The sequence below is a fragment of the Nymphalis io genome, chromosome 13 (assembly GCF_905147045.1).
Source record: "Nymphalis io chromosome 13, ilAglIoxx1.1, whole genome shotgun sequence".
NCBI classification, from domain to species: domain Eukaryota; kingdom Metazoa; phylum Arthropoda; class Insecta; order Lepidoptera; family Nymphalidae; genus Nymphalis; species Nymphalis io.
Genome location: NC_065900.1, coordinates 8,084,663 through 8,107,632, shown reverse-complemented (window position 1 = coordinate 8,107,632; position 22,970 = coordinate 8,084,663). Strand labels below are relative to the sequence as shown.

The 22,970-nt window shown below is 29.8% G+C and overlaps 1 protein-coding gene across 1 annotated transcript; it reads right to left on the bottom strand.

Moving 5' to 3' along the window:
* Positions 1 to 3: 3 nt before the first annotated feature.
* On the bottom strand, positions 4 to 19,820 carry LOC126772640 (uncharacterized). The gene is made up of 5 exons (XM_050493033.1): positions 19,668 to 19,820; positions 2,213 to 3,682; positions 1,952 to 2,136; positions 1,644 to 1,858; positions 4 to 1,282 (listed from the first exon to the last, which is right to left on the bottom strand). Exons 1-5 carry the CDS (start codon positions 19,693 to 19,695, stop codon positions 1,051 to 1,053), a joined length of 2,130 nt encoding a protein of 709 aa, XP_050348990.1. The 5' UTR covers positions 19,696 to 19,820; the 3' UTR covers positions 4 to 1,050.
* Positions 19,821 to 22,970: the final 3,150 nt, after the last annotated feature.

Genomic DNA, 22,970 nt, shown 5'->3' with positions numbered 1-22,970 from the left:
TTAGACTTTTATTCTTATTCATGGTTCTTATGAAATAATAAAAGTATGGTTAAAAATTAAATAATTTATTCTAAAAATAGGCACACGATACAAAATCACTAATGTTTAATTAGGATTACTCTTCAAAAATTGCACATTGGTGAGTATTATCACAAAATTATGGTAAGTAAAAGTAAAATTTAATTATTATACATGAACTCATTGTTGCCCGTATTCTATTAAGTGGGGACACGAATTAATACAAAAAGCTTAACCTTATAATAAGAGACACACTACTCAATCACTTTTGTTCTAAAACAATATGTCTTATTACAAAGAAACATGTTGTGTAACGCGAAAAATCGCTTATTTTATTGATCTTCAAACTAAAACTAGGAAACTAGAAGCTTGTTTACATGAATATATAATAAATATAATTATCATGAATTGTGTTTATAAAACTAACACTTGTTACTCAATACACAACTAGATACTCAATACACTCTGAATTCTCAAATTGTTCATAACCAGTATGGTAAGTATTAAAAAAATAGATATAATACTAATGCGATATTACAGACAATATTTCGTGTTTACTATGAATTAAACATGGCGATTTATGGTAATTTTAATTCCTTAACTAAAATAATATACCTATTTAAGCATCACCTACGTCTTGCGTCTATGCGTTGAAGTTCACAACCATAAAATATGTAGTAATTAGTGAATAACATCAACTTTATAAATACTTATCGTCTAAGAACAGTATATTAAAAACTGTATCACAGGGACTTTTCTTAAACTATAAAGTAAAAATCAATGTGAAGTAAAGTAATAATCCAAGACTGGAGTAATTGGCAATTTCTGTGTTTGTAATTCTTCCGAAAATCACTACTAATTATACACGTTACCAACTTAAACTTATTGTAAAAGAAACTTATCACCAACTTTTGCGTGTTGCTTTTGATGACACAAAAGTTGCCAATTTTACATTTGTAGAGACGCAGTTTTACATACATTTTATCAATAATAGTAAACATTTTTAGTAATATATCTTAGCCTCAATAAGTTTTAGTCATCTTGTAATCTTTGAACATTGCCACTATTACCAGATGATTCTACAATGACGTCAGCTTGGCTTACCAAAGTTTTATCAATTCCGACATTTTCTTCAGCAGAGCTATTTTCTGTTGATTCATTCGAAGTGGGCTGATCCTCGTTATCATTTTTATCTGATGCTATTTTTTTGTTCTTATTCTTTTTGAACTGCTCTTCCATTTCTTTGAATTTTAATGTAAGATATCTGAAAGAATATTGTTAAACAATATCTTTGATATGTTCAAGTAGCTTAAATTATATATTCAAAAGTCAAAAAATATATCTGTTTTTTATGATTAATAAATTATAAAAAACATATTATAAATAATAAATTTGTATTCCTTTGTATGTCTATATGCGCTCGTGTAATATGTATTCGATTGCCAAGTAACTGATAAGCTCATATACTACGTAGCTCGTGAACTAAGCCAACAATCTGGACGGGAATCGACAATACAACTATCGCCATTAAAGGCAGGTAACGCTGAGAATATAGATTGTCTCTGTTATTTTACTGGATACCAAAATATGTATGACATAAAACCTAAACTTCTTTTTTTACTCACTTGTCAACTAATGGACCACTGTAGTCTTCTGGAAATTTAGGTGAATGAGGCAAAATGTACTTGTATAGGCTTTCATTGAGAACATACAGCTGTGTAGTGGAAGCACATTTGACATTAAACCACCAGTCACAAGTTAAAGCTGCTTGTGAGAATATTGTGCCGTTTGGACATAGGAATGAAGCTTGACCGCCGTTTAAATCACAATAATGCCATACCTGAAAATAGATTTTGAAGTATGTTAATATAGAAAGATAAAAAACTATTATTAAAAACTTTTTTGTCTTCAAAAGCAAAATATTTCCACTTACTTGACATCTTGTTTCAGTATCGGCAAAGAAACCTTTATATCTCTGCGTTTTGCAATCAAATTTAGTTGGTGGAATCAGTGTTAAAATTGGGTAATCAATACCAGGTCGACCCGGAGTGCCACCTTCTTCGTCAGACGTCACAGGTAGTGGGAATCGTTGTGTACTTGCCCCACCAGTCGGGTAATCTGTAATAATTATACTGTAAAATTAATATATTTAATGCTAAGTGTATGTAATTGAATACTTTTTATTTTATATTACCATCTAAATGTTGTGAAGGAACGTCTATAGGAGCAAGATAGGGTTCTTCATATAAGTCTTGTGGTGCTGACGTCGTAGATGAAATAATACTAGGCTTTATTTTTACGGATTTTTCAGAATTCTCAAAAGGTTTTGGTGAACTGACTACGACTGGTTCCATTTCGTTTGGTTTGTTATTAGCTTTTAAAGTATTCAGCACTTGTAACAATGTTCTTATTGAAGCACTGATGTTTTCTCTTGTAATTGGTTTTGGGATTGATTTGTTTATTTGTAATGAATTTAAAAGTTCTGCTAGAGTTACGGAGTTTTGTGTCTGTTTATATTGAGATTGTTCAATTACATATTGTGGTTGGGTCGTACTATCTTCAGGAGCAATTTGTATAGTTTCATCGCCATGAAATTCTTGTTGTTTCTCATTTTTTAAATGATGAAACGCTGATGAGTCTTGTTGAGTTGATGTATATATAGGAGTTTCGGTTGTCGACACCGAATTCACTATAGGTCTAAACCCACTTTCTATAACTGGTTCAACCAACTTAGTCACCTGTGGTCTTCTTTCATAATATATTTCAGATATAGTCGTAGGTGGTTTTCTTGCATGTACTTGTTGACTAGTGTAAAAAGGCTGCGGATGAAGAGATGGTCTTGGTTTTATATAAATTGATTCTTTTTGGGTTAATGCCGGAAAGCTGTATTGTTGTTTCGTTGAAACAATATTAGGAGTTTTAACAGGAGGAGTTTGTTCATAAGGAATTAACTTATATGTGGGAGATCCCCCTTCATCAGATGAGAAATATTGTACATTTGGAAGGTAATCATCATTCTGATATAAGCTTAAGTATGGATTTCTCGTTGGAGCCTTGAAAGGAGTACTTGGTGCCTTAATTTGTTTCGGAATAAATCGATCATATGTAATGTCTCTATTATCATAAACATTATGTTCCAACAAATGAGGATTATGAGCATGACTCATCTTAGGTGGATTTTGATAATGAAAAGGTCCTAAAGAGTCTTTATAAAATAATTTAGTTGGATTCGATGATGCTATATTAAATTGAGTTAGACGATTCCCTTGATATCTAGGAATGTTACTGTTGTGTCTTTGTTTCGTGTAAATTATTTTTGGTTGACGTTCATTCGGTGTGATGGTTCCAGCTTCAACGATTTTCGCTTGCTCAACTTCAACATTATTTTTATTATATGTTTCTGTAGTAGGCGTTACTAAATCGTTAGCATAATAAAACGTCATATAAGGAATAAGCCTCCTATATCTCTCATTTATTGCTAATTTTGAAGAATTGGCTTTTAAAAAAATATTCGGCTTAATATTATTTTTTTGAGGTGCTTCATTCCTAATAATAGTTTCCGTGTTCCTTTTGTGTGTATCGGCTATCATTCCACCAATCATTTTCGTTTCTGGACTATTTCCATTTGGCGAGATTGTTATTGTTGTTACAATTGTTGGTATCACTGAAAAAAGATTATTTTATTAACATTAATTTCCAATATGTAACTAAATTCAAGTTTTTTTTAGTATAAGAAATATTATAAACTTCTTAATTTATTATTCATTTTTGGAAGGCTGACAAGCAAATAGGGCTCCAAGTAGTAAGTTGTCGCCTTCGCTCATCTTCGCGCAACACTGGCACTGGAGGAACCAAAAAAGTATAAACTACTTCTTACACAGGGAATGCGCTGCCAAACTACTACAACTACTTTGTATTGCTGTTTCCGTTATAAGTTGCTTAATCTAGTAAGTATTTTTATAATCTAATCTCAAAAATCTAATTAATATTATAAATGCGAAAGTAAGTTTGTTTGTTTATGTCTTCTTCACGTCAGACTTATTCATTCGACCATCATGTAATTTTGCATATATGTTATCAGGGGTACTGAAAAGGACATAGGGTATCAAACCATAACACGCGGCCGGAAAATCGTTATTTACATTGCTCTTTGGCTGTAGAATAACTGGTACCCATTTTTTCATCCCAAATCCTAATCTATAGTTGGCCATAGTACCCTAATACAATATAATAAAGCTAAAATTTCAATAACAATGTTCCACTTATTTTAAAATAGAATGGAAGTAGTGTTTTTTTTTCTTAACACTCAAAGCCTTGAAGAAGTATTAGATCCACATCGTGGATATAATATAACCAAGAGACTGAATTGCACTTAGAATAGGTAATCAAAACAAAGACATTTATAGTGTCCGTGTAGAATGAATAACGGAAATGTGAATAATGTTTTCCTTTCCTGCAGTTTCTATAAAATCACTATCATATATTATGTTATATTCACAAAGGTAATAGATACCTACATCCTTTGTTAGGATTATGTTTTTTTTTTTATAGAATAGGAAGGTGGACGAGCATATGGGCCACCTGATGGTAAGTGGTCACCAAACGCCCTTAGACATTGGCATTGTAAGAAATGTCAACCATCGCTTATAGCCAATGCGCCACCAACCTTGGGAACTAAGATTTTATGTCCCTTGTGCCTGTAATTACACTGGCTCACTCACCCTTCAAACCGGAACACAAAAATATCAAGTATTGCTGTTTTGCGGTAGAATATCTGATGAGTGGGTGGTACCTACCCAGACGAGCTTGCACAAAGCCCTACCACCAGTGAAAACATAAACGTATCTCTACAACAACAATTATCCCAATGGAAACATGAACGTAGTAGCTGAAAGATTATTATTATTAAAAAACACTAATAAGTTTCGCTCCAACTTAATGCGATGTAGGTATATAAAAATCCATATTCCATATACGTAATACTTTACATAAGTTACATGATTATTTATCATATGATTATTCGTCATAGAATTATTTTTGAAACATTAAAAAAATACTGAACCGCATTTTAAATAGACAGTCTGATATTTTCAGCTGCAACAATATTCAGTTTCTAGTTTTGCCGATTTTCTGCTTACATTTTATAATTAGGTAAATAACAGGCAACATTTACAAATAAATCATGTATTACACAAATTATTGCGGTAATAAAACCTTAAGTAAGTATATCGGTCTATGTTACCGGTTTATTTATCTATATTGACATTTTCATTTGTTATTTAGCTTCAATCGAACAAATGATCTTTTGACCCCTCATCACGACTAGGCTAATATAAAGTCCAAGATATAAACGTTAAAAGTAAACTTTATTTAACCTTTAAGAATTATGTACCTAAATAACACGCAGTGGGTACCTACATTGAAGATAAATAGCTTGAGAAAATGTGTACAAATTTTTAGAACCAAAATAATTTGTCTACTTTACTATGTTATGAATGATTACTATGTATTTTATGAATAATTACACACAACTAAATTATGACTTTGGTGCCATATTTCTTGAATATATCATGACCATGCCATATGACCATTCAATAATAGAAATGAAATGAAACCAAGTATTACGTGTTTAGAGAAATAAAAAATAAATAATATTTATAATATTATAAGTCAATGGTGCTTATTAATTCAATACACCTGCTTGTATCTAATTTCATTAAAATTCAATTCACCAAACCGCTTTGAAGCAGCGTGGTGGAATAAGCTCCAAACCTTCTCCTCAAACTCAGAGGAGGCCTTAGCCAAGCAACGAGACATTCAGATGGACAGGTTTTTAATTTACTTTACTTTAAAAAAAACCTCAACTTTCTTAGTACGTGCAGCCATGGAATATAGTTAAAATGTTTATCTCAACTCTAATATATGGAATTAAGGAAGATTGCTTAATATTTCTTCTTTTGACATAAAACACTATCCAGGCCCGGACCTAGATCCCTAGGCACTTTGAAATTTTGACTCGGGTGTCCCTAGGCCGGTGCTTCATAAGTCTAGGCATAAATCCGGGACTGGTACTATTGAAACTATATGCCGGTAATTTTGTGAATGGCGGAATTAAAACATTTGTTCTTTAATCGCGTCATCCAAGGTCCAACGAATGTTATTTTATAATAAAAATTGTCGGTCATACAAAGCATATCAATCATAATAGTATCAGATCTTATTTCTTTTTTAAATTTAATTTAACATTACTACAATAAGTTACTTATATTGACGGATCTTAAATTACATTTTATGTCATGTTTAAATATTGTGTAATTTTATATTAGTAATAGATAAGTTAGTTCCTATGTAGGTATAATATGACACAGTAAAATTGTAAAGAGTTTATTGTACATACAACTTTGATAGCATAGCTATAATTCACATTATAGCAGGGCTTTGTGCAAACCCGTCTGGATAGTTACCACCATCACATATTCAACCGCCAAACAGTACAACGTAGTATTGTTGTGTTCTGGTTGGAAGGGTTTTCACCCTTCCAACCAGAAGGGAGAGAACCAATGTAACTACAGCCACAAGGCTCATAACATCTAGGTCTTAAGGTGGGTGGCGCATTGGAAGAGCATCTGCCCGTTCGCCTACCTATATTATAAAGAAAATAAAAACATTAGATTTGTTTAGTTTTATCATTTATATATAATTTAATTAAAATGGTTCATTTTGATAGTTTACAATGTGGCTTAATTTTTTTAATTTAAACAGGTAACATATAACATACATAAATAATATATTTCACGTTTTGTCAGATAATGTAGTTATGAAATAAATAAGAGTATTGAGCATTAAAATCTGAGCGTTGTATTTAGTAGAATATCATAGACAACAAAACAAACCTATATCTTATTGCTTGTCTTTCAATAAGTCACGAAGTATCGCAAATTGTCGAGGACGTTTAATATATTATTACAAAGATAAATTATAATAGCACGAACAAATCGAACAGTATTTGAAGGGTCGCAGGTATTAAAAAACTTACTTTCAATTTGTTGGTCAATAATATATAATGGAATATCTGAACGAAATTAACATTCAACGTACCTATATCAAATAATTACAACTTCCTATTCTATTTTTAATAAGTCTTATCGTTTTACGATGAATATTCTTATTTAATATCTACTTCTTATTTTAAGGAGAAAAAGTGTTTTTGCATAGTCAGTAAGAATTATGAATACTTATTTGATAGCTATAGAGTTCTCTTTATATTTTTATTTATAAAAAGAGTATATTAATAAAGTATCTTATTACACATTTAAAGAACCATGGAGGTTAAAACACACATTTCACTATTATAAGGTATTATGTCGATTAGCAATATATACTTACGCATCGCTATAAACATATACTCTTTATGTTAAATTTTTGTGCACTTTATAAGTGTATCTAACGCTTATAATGTAGGTATGCTTCATCAGATTTCTTATTACATTAAAAGTGATCGTCCTTTAATTTCTTATCAAAATATCATAACATCGAATATCTTAATTTAATAAGATGAGACGCCTAAATAGGATTGATTGGTATATAATGCACATATCTCCTAGTTCCGCTGATACATAGAAGTTTTCACAATGTGTTTCTTTAATGCCGATCAAGAGGTATAAATAGAAATTAAGCACGTGAAAAATTTATGTGATTTCTGTAGAATCGAACGTGTAGTTTTTGGTTAAGATCGATATGTTCTGTGAACTATACAAAACAGTACCTATACAATTTTCAAATATAAGAAAGCTACATAATTAGAAGCTTAAGTATTACCCTAGAAATAAACAATGATCAGCATTCGTTTTAAAACAATTTACTTCGATGCCATATCATATATATTTCGAAAGTCAATATTGAATGTCCAATCAAAACAATGCTAAATCGAGGAGTTTCGTAATGTACCTAGTAATAGCTACCAGTAAGATCCGTGTGACCGAACGTCGTAACTAAGAAGCACGGTGCATCGAGTAATACTCGAGATAACTTGGTACATCGGCCCAGCTTGTCGGTCACGGCTTGCGAGCTCACGCACTGTCTAGTACTTACCTACTTATTACGCATACGTCTTGTTTAACAGTGCATTCGCATTCATATAAGATAGTAAATATTTTCAACATATTTTCTGCAATATAAAAATATACATGTTTCATATAGAGATTTCATTTTAAAAGGTTTTATACTACTTGTTTGTGGAATTATTCTGAAGGTCCTCGTCGTTAATTTTTTGCTTAAAAACTTAGAGTTAGCAGCTTATAGGTGGACAAGCCAAACTAAGAAGCAGTTAAATAAAACAATTGTTTGCAAATGTCGAATAAAATGCAAGAAAGAAAAAACTACACTTAACACATATATACATATGTTTAATATAGACATGGTATGGACATATAAAAAATATAGACATGGTGTTTAATAATCGATAATACAATAATTTTCTTAGGTGTTTACAATCTAGTTATTTCAAATGAGCAATTTAAAATTCTGACTGCTTAAAGAGTCTTTAAGCGACAGCTTTAATTTGATTTTAAATAATTTATACATTATACTTTACTATATACCTTATTTAATAATTCTTAAGAAAACTACGAAATATATTACAATTTTTTAAATAAATTCCTAGTGGATATAATGCAATTTCTAAAAATGTCAATAACAAATGCTTATAAAGTATTGCATCTTTGCTTGTTTTATTGCTGTAAAACCTTATTGGAACTGAATGCATTTTAGTTTTTAATTAATCAATGTGGTACCAGATACTAAAATATTTAAACTACTATTTGGAAATACAGAACAATTGTCACATAGAATAAGCATAGAAAGCATGTTATTAAGGTGAAAGCAAAGCACGACTATGGCAGAAAACCGACGCCAAAAGTTATTACATAAACAAAATCGTGTTTGCTGATTAGGTGAGATTGTGTAGTGAGCAACGCATAGTTTATCACGAACTTATAGTGAATGGTCATATAAGTATTTTAACGCTTGGTTAATGACAAAAATGAGATAATATTAACTTTAGGTAAAAAGATCTGTTTACATTATAATTTACTAAACTGTACAAGTAACTCTTATCAATAGTTACTGTAATATTAACCTATATGAAATTAATCATTAATCGATTTATATGATTTATTTAATAAAATACAATTCCTAAATCATTCCAAATACAATGTAAACAATGTATAGTTAATATTTTTCCGTAGCTTTTCTCCTATTCTGGATTATTTCCACGAAATGGACCATTGGTATAAATTACTTTATGCCTTTAAGTATGCCATTAAAATATTGTCTCTTTTGGAAACGTATAATAATAAATTGGAATATGCCTTGAAATTATCAATGGCCGAGCTTATAACATCTATCTTGCAAGATTAGTATTCGTGTAGCTTGCGAAATCGTCTACCTCATAGCCTTTCTCTCTAATTTACATTTGTTTATAGTGAAATGGTTTTCGTTCAATTCCAGATTCCCGACATCTACCTCTATTGCATACAAAATCTTATTCTACGAGAGCACAACTTAATGCATTGCAATGCTTAGATGCTGACTATTATTGAAATTAAAGTTTGTTTCTACTTTATTTATATAAATGCTTAGTCTCAGTTTATTTTATGCTTAAAGTAAATACACAAGTTGTTATATTTTTTTGTGAATATTATCCAATACAATTTAAGTGGCGATAAATAAAGAACACATTTTAGTACCGCTTAAAAATATTGCCGACATTTTAATAACATCTGTTTCACAATTTTTAGGCCAGTATTAAAAAATATTTTATAACAAGAAATTTCTTTCCACATTCTTAACGCAGCATCATGTATAACAAACTGGGCCAAGGGAAATAATTTCGTAATGATAACTGACTATAACATTTTCAGATACAGATGGACGAATGTGTTTTTTTTTTGTATTTTAAAATCTGAAACGAGATATTTCCTTTTATATATAAATGTCCATAAACATACGTTTTTGTTGTAGTAATATCCTTTAACTCGGCTCTAATGCGTGTTGATGAAACAATAAATATTCAACAATAATATTAATAAATATTCAGTTATCGCAACAATTAATTATATCCTAATAGGCACTACTTAATTGGTAGGTTCAGAGGAGTACGATTAGACTTATCATCATTCTTTCTTCATATTTCCTGCGTATATTGCCTTGATGTCGAAACGTAATTCTCTTAAATACCCTTTTCAAATACAAAAACTAAGCTAAAGAGACATACGGCAATCAAGCATCGAAATACTGTTTGCATATCTTACGGTATTCATTTGTTTTACAATGGAAATATAATTAGTCTGCCAAGCACTAGAGCGTAATATTTTGTTAAGTATTTGATGCAAGAAATATGTTCAGTTTCACACACATACAAAAATCCGCTGTCTTGATTTAATTTCAAATATTTAATTTTTCATTTGGCCTCTAACATTATATGTCTAAGTAAACGTTATTTTTTCACGTTTTTTTAAGTAATATCGAAACATTAGCGCTTATTCGTCATCTTCCAATAAGGTTTAAGCGAGATCCGCTCGTGGTTTCATTACTTTAACTCTCCACTCTTGTCTAGTAGTTATAGGCACCCCCTAATTAATATATCTATGAGACCTTACGCGAGCTACTTTGCTGAAAACTGATGTTTTTTAATTTTTAACATTACTCTGTTATTTTTTTCATATAAGTTGATCTTAAATTATTTCTTTTTGTAATTTTTAACATATTCATTATAATTCTTAACACAGCTATCACAAATTACAATATAATTATTGTAAGATCATATAAAACATATATTATATTGCTAATTGTATTAATAAAATATAAATAATACAACGATAATAAGAATACTCGTTATTAATTAAATTTTTACGAGCACTGCTAATTACACTAATTACCTACATAAATTGGAAACCAAAATTAGTTGGTTGCAATAATAAAATAAAAAAAATCCATTTCGTACATAATATCTTTTTATTTAAATATGAAACAGATTAAAAAAAATAGATTGGTTTAAATTTAACAGAAACTTTATATCCATTAATGCTGATAATTTGTTAAAATCAATGCAAACATTTGCCCTTTACATAGAAGTCAAATAATTCGAAAGGTACTCCAGTTACGGCTTACAAGGAGTGTAAGGACGTACGTAACAGGAGAGTGGTGGAGCGGCCAGCTGTCGTCGCGCCCGTTGTTGCAACCGGCATCTGGGTCGATGACTGTCACCGCAGCAGCGCTCTCCTTTATCTGATCCACTTTATATTAAATAATTGAGCGTCTACTGTTGCACCTACTTTTAATTTATGTTATGTGATATGTTGCGTTATGTTTATAAGCCGTATTGTTAAAATGATAATGTATCAAACAATCGGATGGTAGAATGAAGCATTTAGAGGATAATTTCGTGTCTGTCGATCAATCTGTCTCGTATTTTGTCCTGCTGTCTGTCCTTTACTGACCTAAAATAGTTTAAATATTGCAAGGACCTCGTATAGAGTTCGGTCGGTGATCACGAATTTAAAACGCAAATGAATGATTGAGTTTGGAAATTGATTTCGGGGCTAAAATTTAATCATAATGTTTCATATTCAATGAAATAGTTTACTGTGAGATCATGTTTTATTTTAATACATATTTAATAAATAAAAGTACTCATTATATAAAAAGCAAATAAATGACAAAAATAACGTAATTAGTACTAAGCCTTAACCACGCAAGTCAAACTAGCACTTGACCGGGTTTTAATAAAACAGAACGCATTAAAGTTAACGATATCTATGATGAACATACCTGTAAAACCTTATATCGAACAACCACCGTGACGATATTCGCACTAGCAGATTAATTTTTGTCCCAATGAGTATTTCCTTCTTATTGCCATTGCAAATATGAAACAATAACGTTCACATTTTATTAGTAACAAATAAATTCCAATCGAATATATTTCTCGTTCTCACTAAGAAATGTGTGGAAGTCAAAATATCTTAATATGAAATAAGTTCTCATTAAAACAATCTAAGAACAAACATCGTAATTTTGATTGACATACGGTGATATGCAATTTTGTAAATCATTTTCTTACATTTCATGTCCTTTTCCTGAGGTGAGTTGCGAATTTTTTATTCAGAATAGCTTTACTAGACAATAATTGCAGTGGTTTAAATCAATTTTGTTTTAAGTATTTGATTTAACATATAAGTAAGATATAAATTATGGATAATGAGTAAAACTTTCATCCGGCGGCGTAACAAATATGTTATTCTAGATTTCTCCAAACTCAAAATACCTAATTACACATAACTTCCGGTTAATTCTCACTTGAAAGAGGAAATTGCTAAACTTTCAAATATTATTTAATCTATACATCAAAAGTATATATTAAATAATAAATGTATCGAAAATGAGTGTAATCTTGAAAGTATAAGGATGTGTTAATAAATAAATAAATCGCAAAAATAAAATAATAGGAGGCAAATTAAAATTGTAACCCTGAAATTGCGACACAATCATGATTTAAAAATAAAAACATAATCTCAAACAAAACAATAACGAGATCGCCAAGCGCACGGACAAAACTGTTAGAAATACGCCTAACTAGTGTGGAATAGTCTTTGATTAGTTCTGATTATCTGTGACGGCTATATATATACTACACTATAATTGATACGTATAAAGTATTCGAGTATTAAGATATATATAGAAGAATAGTTAATTAAACAAGAATAATTATCATAATACGTGTATGGAGATTTGTTATTTAAAGAAAAAATACACGAGATTGTAGATACTTATCTATATGTTTTTTTCAGCATTATGTATACTGTAACAAGAACTATATAACTAAGACTATCCAAATATATTTACAAATGTTTTAAATTATATTTAAAGGTAATTTTGCAAATATAAAAGTGGCTACGAAGATAATGTATATAAAGTGTATTACAGTTGACATTGTAGTTGCATTGCATACGTACGGCATCGTGGGAATAAACCTAAGATGTTGTTTACAATAGATTATTTCATGACAATTAACACATACCGAGATACTTTAATGATAGACACAAATGATTCATTGTTAAATTTAAATTAAATTGAATATCCTAAAGATTGTACCTTTTTTATGCATGTTAAAATTAATAAAATAAGATTATATATATATATATATATATATATATATATATATATATATATATTTTATTACCACCAACCCGAATTGGAGCAGCGTGGTGGAATAAGCTTCAATACCTTCTCCTCAAAACGAGGAGAGGAGGCCTTTAGCCCAGCAGTGGGACATTCACAGGCTATTACGGTTACGGTATATATATATATATATATGTGAATATACACAAAATTACATGATATTTACTAAACAAGTATTTCAATATATTTTTTTAATAAAATTAAGTTGGAAAGTCTCCGCCTATTTCTGGACTATCTCCTACATAGATCATAACTCGATAATAACTAGTCTGGTCCAAAGGATTAGAGAGACCCCACATATTATACTTACGAGAGTAGTCAGTAATAGAACTGGCACCGTAAGTATATATAGCACAAAAAATAGACATCATTAGGATGTCGAACAGTTAATAGCTCCATGGTTTAAACTGTCACCACTCACAGCATATTTAATTGCGGCATGAAATACTAAGACTGCCTTACGTATCAACAAGCAAAAAGTTCTGTATGCAAGAATAATTAGCGAGTACTAGTGCAACCTGTTATAATGTAACGTAGGAAGAGAGAGAGTGCGTGTTAATATTATGATAGAAATATATTACAGACCATATTTGTTCTTTTATATTTATATATATAAGTAAATTTTTGAGTTGAAATCCCTGGTCTAGCCTATATATATATATATATATTTCTCGAAGTGGTTCCTCAGTAGTAATAAAGAGTTTTAACATTGGCAATGGTTTATATTCCCACGAGTCTCACATTTGGCTTGTCTCCGTTAAGAATAGCCGCTATAGTCAAAATCATAATCAAATATAATTTTATATATTTTACTAAAAGAGATACATTTTGACTCTATGAAATTAAATTAATATTGTACCTTACCGACCTTAAAAATCATTAATACACAAATATCTCTCTTACTTATTGTTAGTATACCGTGAGAAGCGCTAATTTTCTCATCAAGAACGATGTAACGATAAGATGTAAAGTCAGTGATAAACAGTGGTTCAAGGTGATCCATGTTTACATCGCCGCTTCATTACTTGCAATTTTTTATCATAAAATAATTAGGTTCACGTAAAATCTAATATGGTTCTAATAATAAGTTTTTAAAACGAAATTTCTATAAATAATCTAAATTAATTTAACTGCTTTAGTACTATATTAAATCAGTTAATATTATTAAATATTAACTTAATTACTACCTATATTAAATAATTATAATTACTTTAAAATTAATAAATTTTAAGGTAGACTCCTACAAGCTCTTTCGAATTGTATTTTTGCAATAATTCTTAAAACTTTAAGTTGCTACCGCATTGGAATATATATTGTACCGAGAAAGAAACTGAGTGGCTCCATTCAACCATCGAACAAATTACATAGGTAGGTTAATTAAATACAATTGATTATTATACTTCCTACATGAGAACTAACTAACGCTTTTTTATTTTTATACCAAGTACTGTGCCTATTTATTCATGTATATTTTATAATATTTTTAGACTTATTAATTGGTTGATCTAGTAGCAAATACATATGTTACCTAAGGAAAGATGTGTTGAATTTGCGGAGTTGGAAAGTTTGTGTCAAACAAGTTTGTCTTTCGTTCTCGTGTTTACATAATATTTGTCATTGTTCCTATCAACACAATATTAACACAGTTCCAACGTCCAGACTGCAGGCTGCTAATAAGAATTTTTCGTCAGAAAAACCCCATAACTTTTTATCGGCCCCTGGGGCGGGATCTGCGTCATTATATATAGCCACTAGACCAACAAGGCAGTCAAATTTCTAATATTTAAGGCGAACACTCAACATTATCTAACGGCTTTCAGGGTTTACTCACGACCGTTTTAATACCAAACTGCCATTAAGAGAGCGAATCAAAATCTCATACATATGTATGCAGTAAAGTAGCCGAGGTCACATTCATTTTCATTTTGCAGGCTGCATATGAATTAGAATGTCCAAACTTGGCTTGTCAGAGAAGGTATGTCCATAAATGTCTCATATTTCATTAATTAGATCTTTAAATTGATATTTATACCTTAAAACATAAGTACCAAATATATTTTTTTTAATCTCATTCGATATAAGTATTATTAAATACAATATTGGATACGAATTATTTTTATTTAAGTATATTATGTTATAGATCTGTTATACCATAATAACTCATGCGCGTTGATACTTTAGTCACATTATTTTAGACTAAGTGTCTTTCTTGCGTGATTCGCACATATTACCCTTTATAAAAATGAAATTAATATGTTTAATCTTGCTATATAGTATGTCACTTCACTTGACACACATGTTAGCTTCGATCGTATAAATTATAAAACTTGTACTAACACCCGTAAATAGGTAAGTTATACCCTTACTGTGATATACTACTGTATAAACAAAACCTTACGGCAAATAATGTTTTATTTATTATTTCAAAATATATAAATGACTAACGAATCAGGTTTAGAACACGGGATGTTGTGAAATATGCCAAATAAAGTGCCTAAAGCAAATATGTAAGTGCAACCTGGATTTGTACAAATTAGAATTCTGTTTCCTTTTAATCTGATATGACTAATCATTCTCTCTAACAGTAGGTGTGCTGATTCGTTCTAACAAAAATATGTTTTAAATGACCTAACAGAAAGAAATAACTTAAAGAAATTCAACTTTCATTTATCGTTTTTGGAAAAAATAGTTTAAGTCAGCAAGAAAATATGAAGATTATTAAATGAGAAAATTAAATACATATTAAATGTAAATAGCTTGTTGCAATAAAATTATATGTAGGCGACCTTAAGTTCTCTTCCTTGTGTCAATGGAAATGTAATTAGTAAAATAATAAAAAAATCTGTATGTTATACTGATTTAAGTATAAAACTATGTTAACACGACATACTTTTACCACCTTTAGGTGCAGTCGTTAGGGAAACAAGGTTCAATGGTCGATGATGATTGTAGTCAATTTCAAGTGATTGAAGCTCTACTTATAGTAAAGATTGCATGTATATTTGTTTGTAAATTCCTAATGTTTCATGTAAAATATACCTCATATATTTTTTTCGTATTGTTAATATTAACTAGTAAAAGGGTGTGTTGAAAGGCACAGCTGAAGCAATTGACTACTTGTAAAGTGTATTCCAATAACGCCGTGGTCGTACTATGTTGTAATTAATTAAGAAATAGTACATATTTTACCCGACTCCATGTTGGTAAAAATAATCAGAGAAAATGCTATGAAATTTAAATAATGGTAAATATTTAGATTTTCTCTTTAAATGGTTATTACAACCTTTCTTAAATGCTTGGATATATTACACAACAATTTCTTTGTTTTATATTTAACAATAGAGAATCAAAATAACAATCCCAGCCTATGAGACGATTGCATAACCCAAAACCGTTAAAGCGAGACGCGGAAGTTATTGTGAATACGCAAAATTATAGACATTTAAATTGTATCGCGAGAGGAGATTGAAAATACAAATGCGCTGGCGCCGTTGGAGCGCAATAAAAATTCTATAACGTTAAACTTTCTTTTACTGTCCGACATCAAAGCAAGGAGATATCATCTTATTTATTTAAGTCGATATTTTATTTTATGAGAATATCAATATGTATAACATCGCTCGTTCGTTCGTCCGTTATTCTTTAAATGTTTATAAAGTTAAGAAATATCTTAGCTTAAAAACTTGCTAATTATTGTGGGAGATGAGATTTATTTTTATTTACATTGTATGAGTTATACTTCTTATAATTGTTATATCGATGAAAAGAACAATGAAATAAGAATCTTATATTCTACTATTTTTTTATTGTTTTCAACTATTTTAAATTCACAAAAATGTTTTTGTTTCAACGGTATAGGTACTGGCTTGTTTACCCACAATGCTTTAAAATTATCGATCTTTAAAAAAACGCATAAAATCAAGGCCATCAAGTCTATACTTTCATTTTAATAATTTTGTCTATAGCAGGGGCTTAATTTTTTTTCCATTATCCGTATCAAGGCGAAGTTGTTTCTTCGGAACATACAATCAACATCCCGGTTCAATGTTCGAAGTTATTAATTTTCAATTTCACTCACTATAAGCGATGATCATCAATGGGTCGTCGGGGTCATAAAGAAGTGACGGACGGCGGAAGATGGGCAGTGAAAGCGCACTGCACAACTAATACGATAACATTCCCATTTAACCTTTACATGAAAAAAAATATATCTAAAAACTAAATCTTATGCAAACAAAAAAATCGTGTGATTAAAAGTTGACTAGCGTGGTGGATATACTTTAGATATATTCATAATAGGAGTGGAAGCTTATGACTGGCTGTGGGATATTCACGAACAACTACTAAACTAAAACATATGTGTTTTAATGATCATTTTATCTTTGCTGTAATTTATCATATCTATAAGAACTGAATCTTGATGTAAAATGTCTGAGATGTAATTTGTTGATTAATGAGTCATAAATAAACTATAAGGTCGTGCATAATCAGAATAATTATAAACGCGACCTAATACATAGTATTGTCTGGGTTGTCATTATAGCGATTTAACAATAACCGAGTGCTGTGATTCATACTGCCCCACTTGCTAGTAGTAACAGGATAGACTCGAAGACATTTAAAATTGTTAAAATCGCATATTATTTTTAGCTTTATAACGATTTCCTTATTATACTATTTTTTTTTTATTAAAGATTAATATGTTTAATTGTAAAAACAATTAACAAGTAATTTTATAAAGATATAAAGTCCTTGCTTTTAATTAATTTTATTAATAGTTTTATAATATTATTAACATTGAGCACAGATTGTTACGATTTTTGTAAAATAAGAGAACATCGATATGTGGATGAAGAAACAGCTGTATGATGAAATATTATCTTCATATCCAGATTTGAGTTGCAAAATGTAAAAGTAATATGATATGTGTGTCTAAGCCTCAACGGTATAATAGATCCACGTTGCTACTCAATGTCGCAAGTTCAATCCTACCAAAACATTGTATAATTTAAAACTTTTTTTTGTTTACGCTCTAAAAGGAAGTGACTATGTCTTTAAATAAACAGCCACCAATTTACATAAGCATGAAATGACAAAAAAATTATTGATTTTAATTTTTATTGAAAAATAATTATTACATGAACTAATTGTTATATGTAATTCTGCTTATTCGCATAAACCATCACCTACGTCAATATTTTGTGTGAGCGATGAAGCGCGTATTACGTCTTAATATCTCTAATAAAATGAGTTTCATAAGCCATAATCACTGATAATAAATTACAAACTCAACAAATTAGATAACGCAATAATTAACCAGCCCAAACGTAACATCTTCGGTAACTCATGTTACATGAGAATCATTTTTAAATATTTATCCTAAGATAACCGGTCAGGTGCGTTACAGACGAGACTAACAAAGGAATCCATCGCTAGATTGTTATTGTATAATATAATTATTTAATTTGCGTCGATGTAACAAATACACAGATATACTTAATATGTGTTAATATATATTTATTGATTTAATGGTCGAGTTATTTATAAGTTTTAACGATTAAAACGATACACGTGTGATAGACTTCAACGCGCTCGGAGCGAAACTGTAGTTACATTTATTGTTTAAATGCAAAGTCTGTTCAATTTCTCATATTAAAAACACGATAAATAAACGAGCAATATAGTTGGGTTAAAAATACCAAGGTAATATAACATGTTTAAGCACTTGATTGCGTTTAGAGAGGAATTTATAAAGTTAATAGGTACTGCATGCTTAATATGTATTTTTATTTCAAGTTATCTAAGAAATGTTGTTAGTGAGAAATAGTGTTGTTTTTGTTTTATTAATCATAAATATTAAAATTAAAATTGCATGAAATAAATAAGAAATGTTTAGCGAAAAATCTTATGACTATTTATTAATTATATAAATTCTAGTCGCCTACGAAATCGATCACTATCGTTACAAAAACATCAATAAAAATTAAAACCTTTTTTGCGATAATAAAAAAAAAAACACAATTGTTACAAGGTAACTAAGGTTAGTCTTCGGAAGTATCAGTACATTATTAAAATGTAATGTATAACAGAAAAATAACATTTAAAATTATTCATATCTTATAGTATAATTTTCTTTGTTTTGTTTAAACTATTTTGACTGCAAACATTGGCATTGAGAATGTTTTAATTCGAAATGCCTTTTTATTTTGCTCTAAGGTCAAGAAGTGGAAAGTCATAGCGAAGAAAAATTGCACATTATATTTTAAAATAATTGGTTCTAAAGTATTTATATATTATGGTAAAGTATTTTTATTGAATATATTTTTTTATTATTCTTTTTTTATTTCAAAACGTGAAGCCCTTTTTTTCCTACGCCAAATAAGCTAAATTAAAAAAAAAACCGTACTTACCGCATAATATTAGGATCCAGAGTTCCATAGTAAAAAGTTGTATCCAACATTCAATGTTCTATAAATTTTCAAAAACTGTTAATTCGGAACGTGTTTATTATTTACGAAAATAAAGTAACAAGAAATCGTAACACGAAAGGCGACGAACTCACGTACGGGTGGCGCGCTTCGCGTAAGAAATGACTTTAAATGATTCAACACTTTAACGCGGCACATTTGTACGAGTATGCCCTCTAGCTCTTGAACATTAAGTTTTTTCTCACTTTGACAGCTTTAAACATACTTCAGTAATAAAATAAAATTCTATGCATACAAAACTTAATCTTATTTTCTTCTACGAAGCAAATAAATAAAAAAAATGATTATATTGATATTGTAGGTCACTATCATATTATCATACTAATGTGACTGACTCTTCGGTCCTTATGCAGATAATATCCAAAGACCCTGAATTTGTATCCCAGGTCGAGGCTTTTGTCTCGACCTGGGATACAAAAGCCTCGACCTGGGATACAAAAGCCTCGACCTGGGATACAAAAGCCTCGACCTGGGATACAAATTCAGGGTCTTTGTGTGTGTGAAAAAAAAGCGCGACCCGGTGTTTTTCCTGTAAGAAATTATCAGTTAGAAAGTTGAAAGCACGTAAAGTCGTTAATATATCATGCGCCATAATTATCACTTTTCGTGTCGGATCATCATAGCATCGCCTCTTGACATTTCGAATATTGAAATGCATTATAATGCTTCCTGATCATTCGGTCTGGAGATCATTATTATAGTTATCAGACTAATATTATAAAGAAGAAAGTCACGGAACTTTCACATTATTGTTAGGTGGAGGACTATATTTCTTAGCAGCTTTATTTAAATATTTTAGTTGTTATTGTTGTTTCTATGCTTAAATACTTCAAAAGCCCTTTAGCGAATAGTTTTATCTCGTAAGCATTAAAAGAAAAACTAAATATTTAAAATCACGCATTGTAATACAGGACGAAAAATATTATGTTAATATTGAGCAGTCGAAAATGTGTAACATAAAGTAATGTGTAGTGTGTGTGTGTGTGTATTTTACATGAACATATGTGACCATGTGTACAATAACAGCGTTAATTCATACGAGCGTGCCTCTTTCCCACACTTAAATTAACTTTAGAGGACAATACCAGACACTACACGATTATGAATTGTCATTGTTATATCGAACCAAAAAATAAAAGAATAAAGTAAAGATATCTTTAATTGAATGATTTTTTTTTTTTTGAAACTATTTTTTTTTTTTTTTGAATATATGACACTTGTTTAAAAATTATCTATAGAGAAAGAAAGCCACGAGTTATTATAAAAAAAATATCGTTATGAATATCGTCTACTAGTATATTTGGTCATTAATGTGTGATTTGTGACTTCTGTTTTTTATAAATTCCATTGTACTATAGTTGTATATTATCTTATTAAAAACTCAAAACGCTTCGCCCGCAAATCAAAATATGTTTTTTTTTTATATAGAATAGGAAGGCGGACGAGCATATGGGCCACCTGATGGTAAGTGGTCACCAACGCTCTTAGACATTGGCATTGTAAGAAATGTCAACCATCGCTTACATATCCAATGCGCCACCAACCTTGGGAACTAAGATTTTATGTCCCTTGTGCCTGTAATTACACTGGCTCACTCACCCTTCAAACCGGAACACAACAATATCAAGTATTGCTGTTTTGCGGTAGAATATCTGATGAGTGGGTGGTACCTACCCAGACGAGCTTGCACAAAGCCCTACCACCAGTAGGGCTTTGTGCAAGTATTCAGTATGTTCATAATGAATTAAATATAAATTAAATATCGCTTATCACATAAGGCGTGAAGAAGTAACAAATATTCATAAACCAGATAACCGTTCGTATTTATAATATTAGTAGAGTACGATTATTATTATTATTCTAGTAATTAAGGATATATCGAAACACTGAGTTATTGTAATGTCTCCTTATAAGCAATATTAGGTGTAATATTTCCATTTGCTATGATAACGATATCTTTAGATATCGATAGTTGCCCATGAGTGAAGCAAGCAGCGTGTAATAGAAAAAAATTACAACCCTTTTTATTTAATTATACAAATAAGATTAAAACTAAAATTTTAATGCAAACTTTAATAAACCCTACAACTAAGGAATACGTAACTGTACTAATTTAATCTATAACTTAAACTTAAAAATAAAAGATAACCTTATAAAAAATGTACTTAAAAGAAACCATTGAAAAAAATTACAACATTTCTAATCTTATTAAACTATAAATAAGGATAAAACAAAACAATTTCATGTAAACTTTATTAAACTACAACTAAGGAATAGGTAACCTTAACAATAAAAAGATAAACCAAAAATTTAAAACTAATATAATTAAATTACAACCGAGGTTATAATTTCAACCTAAACCTACAAAGTATTTAATATAATATAACAAAATTTTGTTCGATTTAATTATTCATTTTTAATAAAAGAAAAATTCTTCGAAACTAGACAGTTTATAATAATTCGATTATAAAATTATATATGCGTACGTTCCTCTTAATTTATTTATTATTAGTCATCAATCAACGTTGATAATGATACAGGTACATGCAATTTTCTTGATCAATTCAAAGAATTTAAAAAATTTAAAAACTATTAATTATATAAATTATATTAATACTCTTTATAGCACACCAAGACGGAACAATTACAGCTAACAAATAAAAAAAATGCTGTTACAAAAGGCTCTTGTAATACTAATTTGAAATCCGAATACATATGAAGTAAAAAATGACGTTTCAATGATATAAGAACTTTTTAAATTAAATTGTTTAAAGCATTCCTATTTCAACTCCTATTATTTAATAACGATTAAAAGTAATAATATCCTACCCTTTCTTTTTTGATTGGTAATAACTGCATGGACATTACAAAAGAACCAGTCAAAGCAAAACAGTATTATGATGTTGGACAAAGTAGGTGCCAAGTGCAGTTACGTTTGGGGAATTAACACCTACTGACCTAAATTTATTCCGTATCCAAGTAATGATGTAATGTATTGTTTCTTGTATACTAACATGTGTGACATAATACCTTACGTCATGGACATGGTGGGCCACACGTTCAACATTACCTTAGTGGACAATCGGGAATCTTCAACTTAGAATTAAAAACATGTGCGATGCTGTTAAAATATACTAATATTATTTATTCGTTGTTTACGTAAAAACTACTTATTCGATCAACAGAAAACCTTTACGACATAACGAGTTACGAGGTACGAGAGTT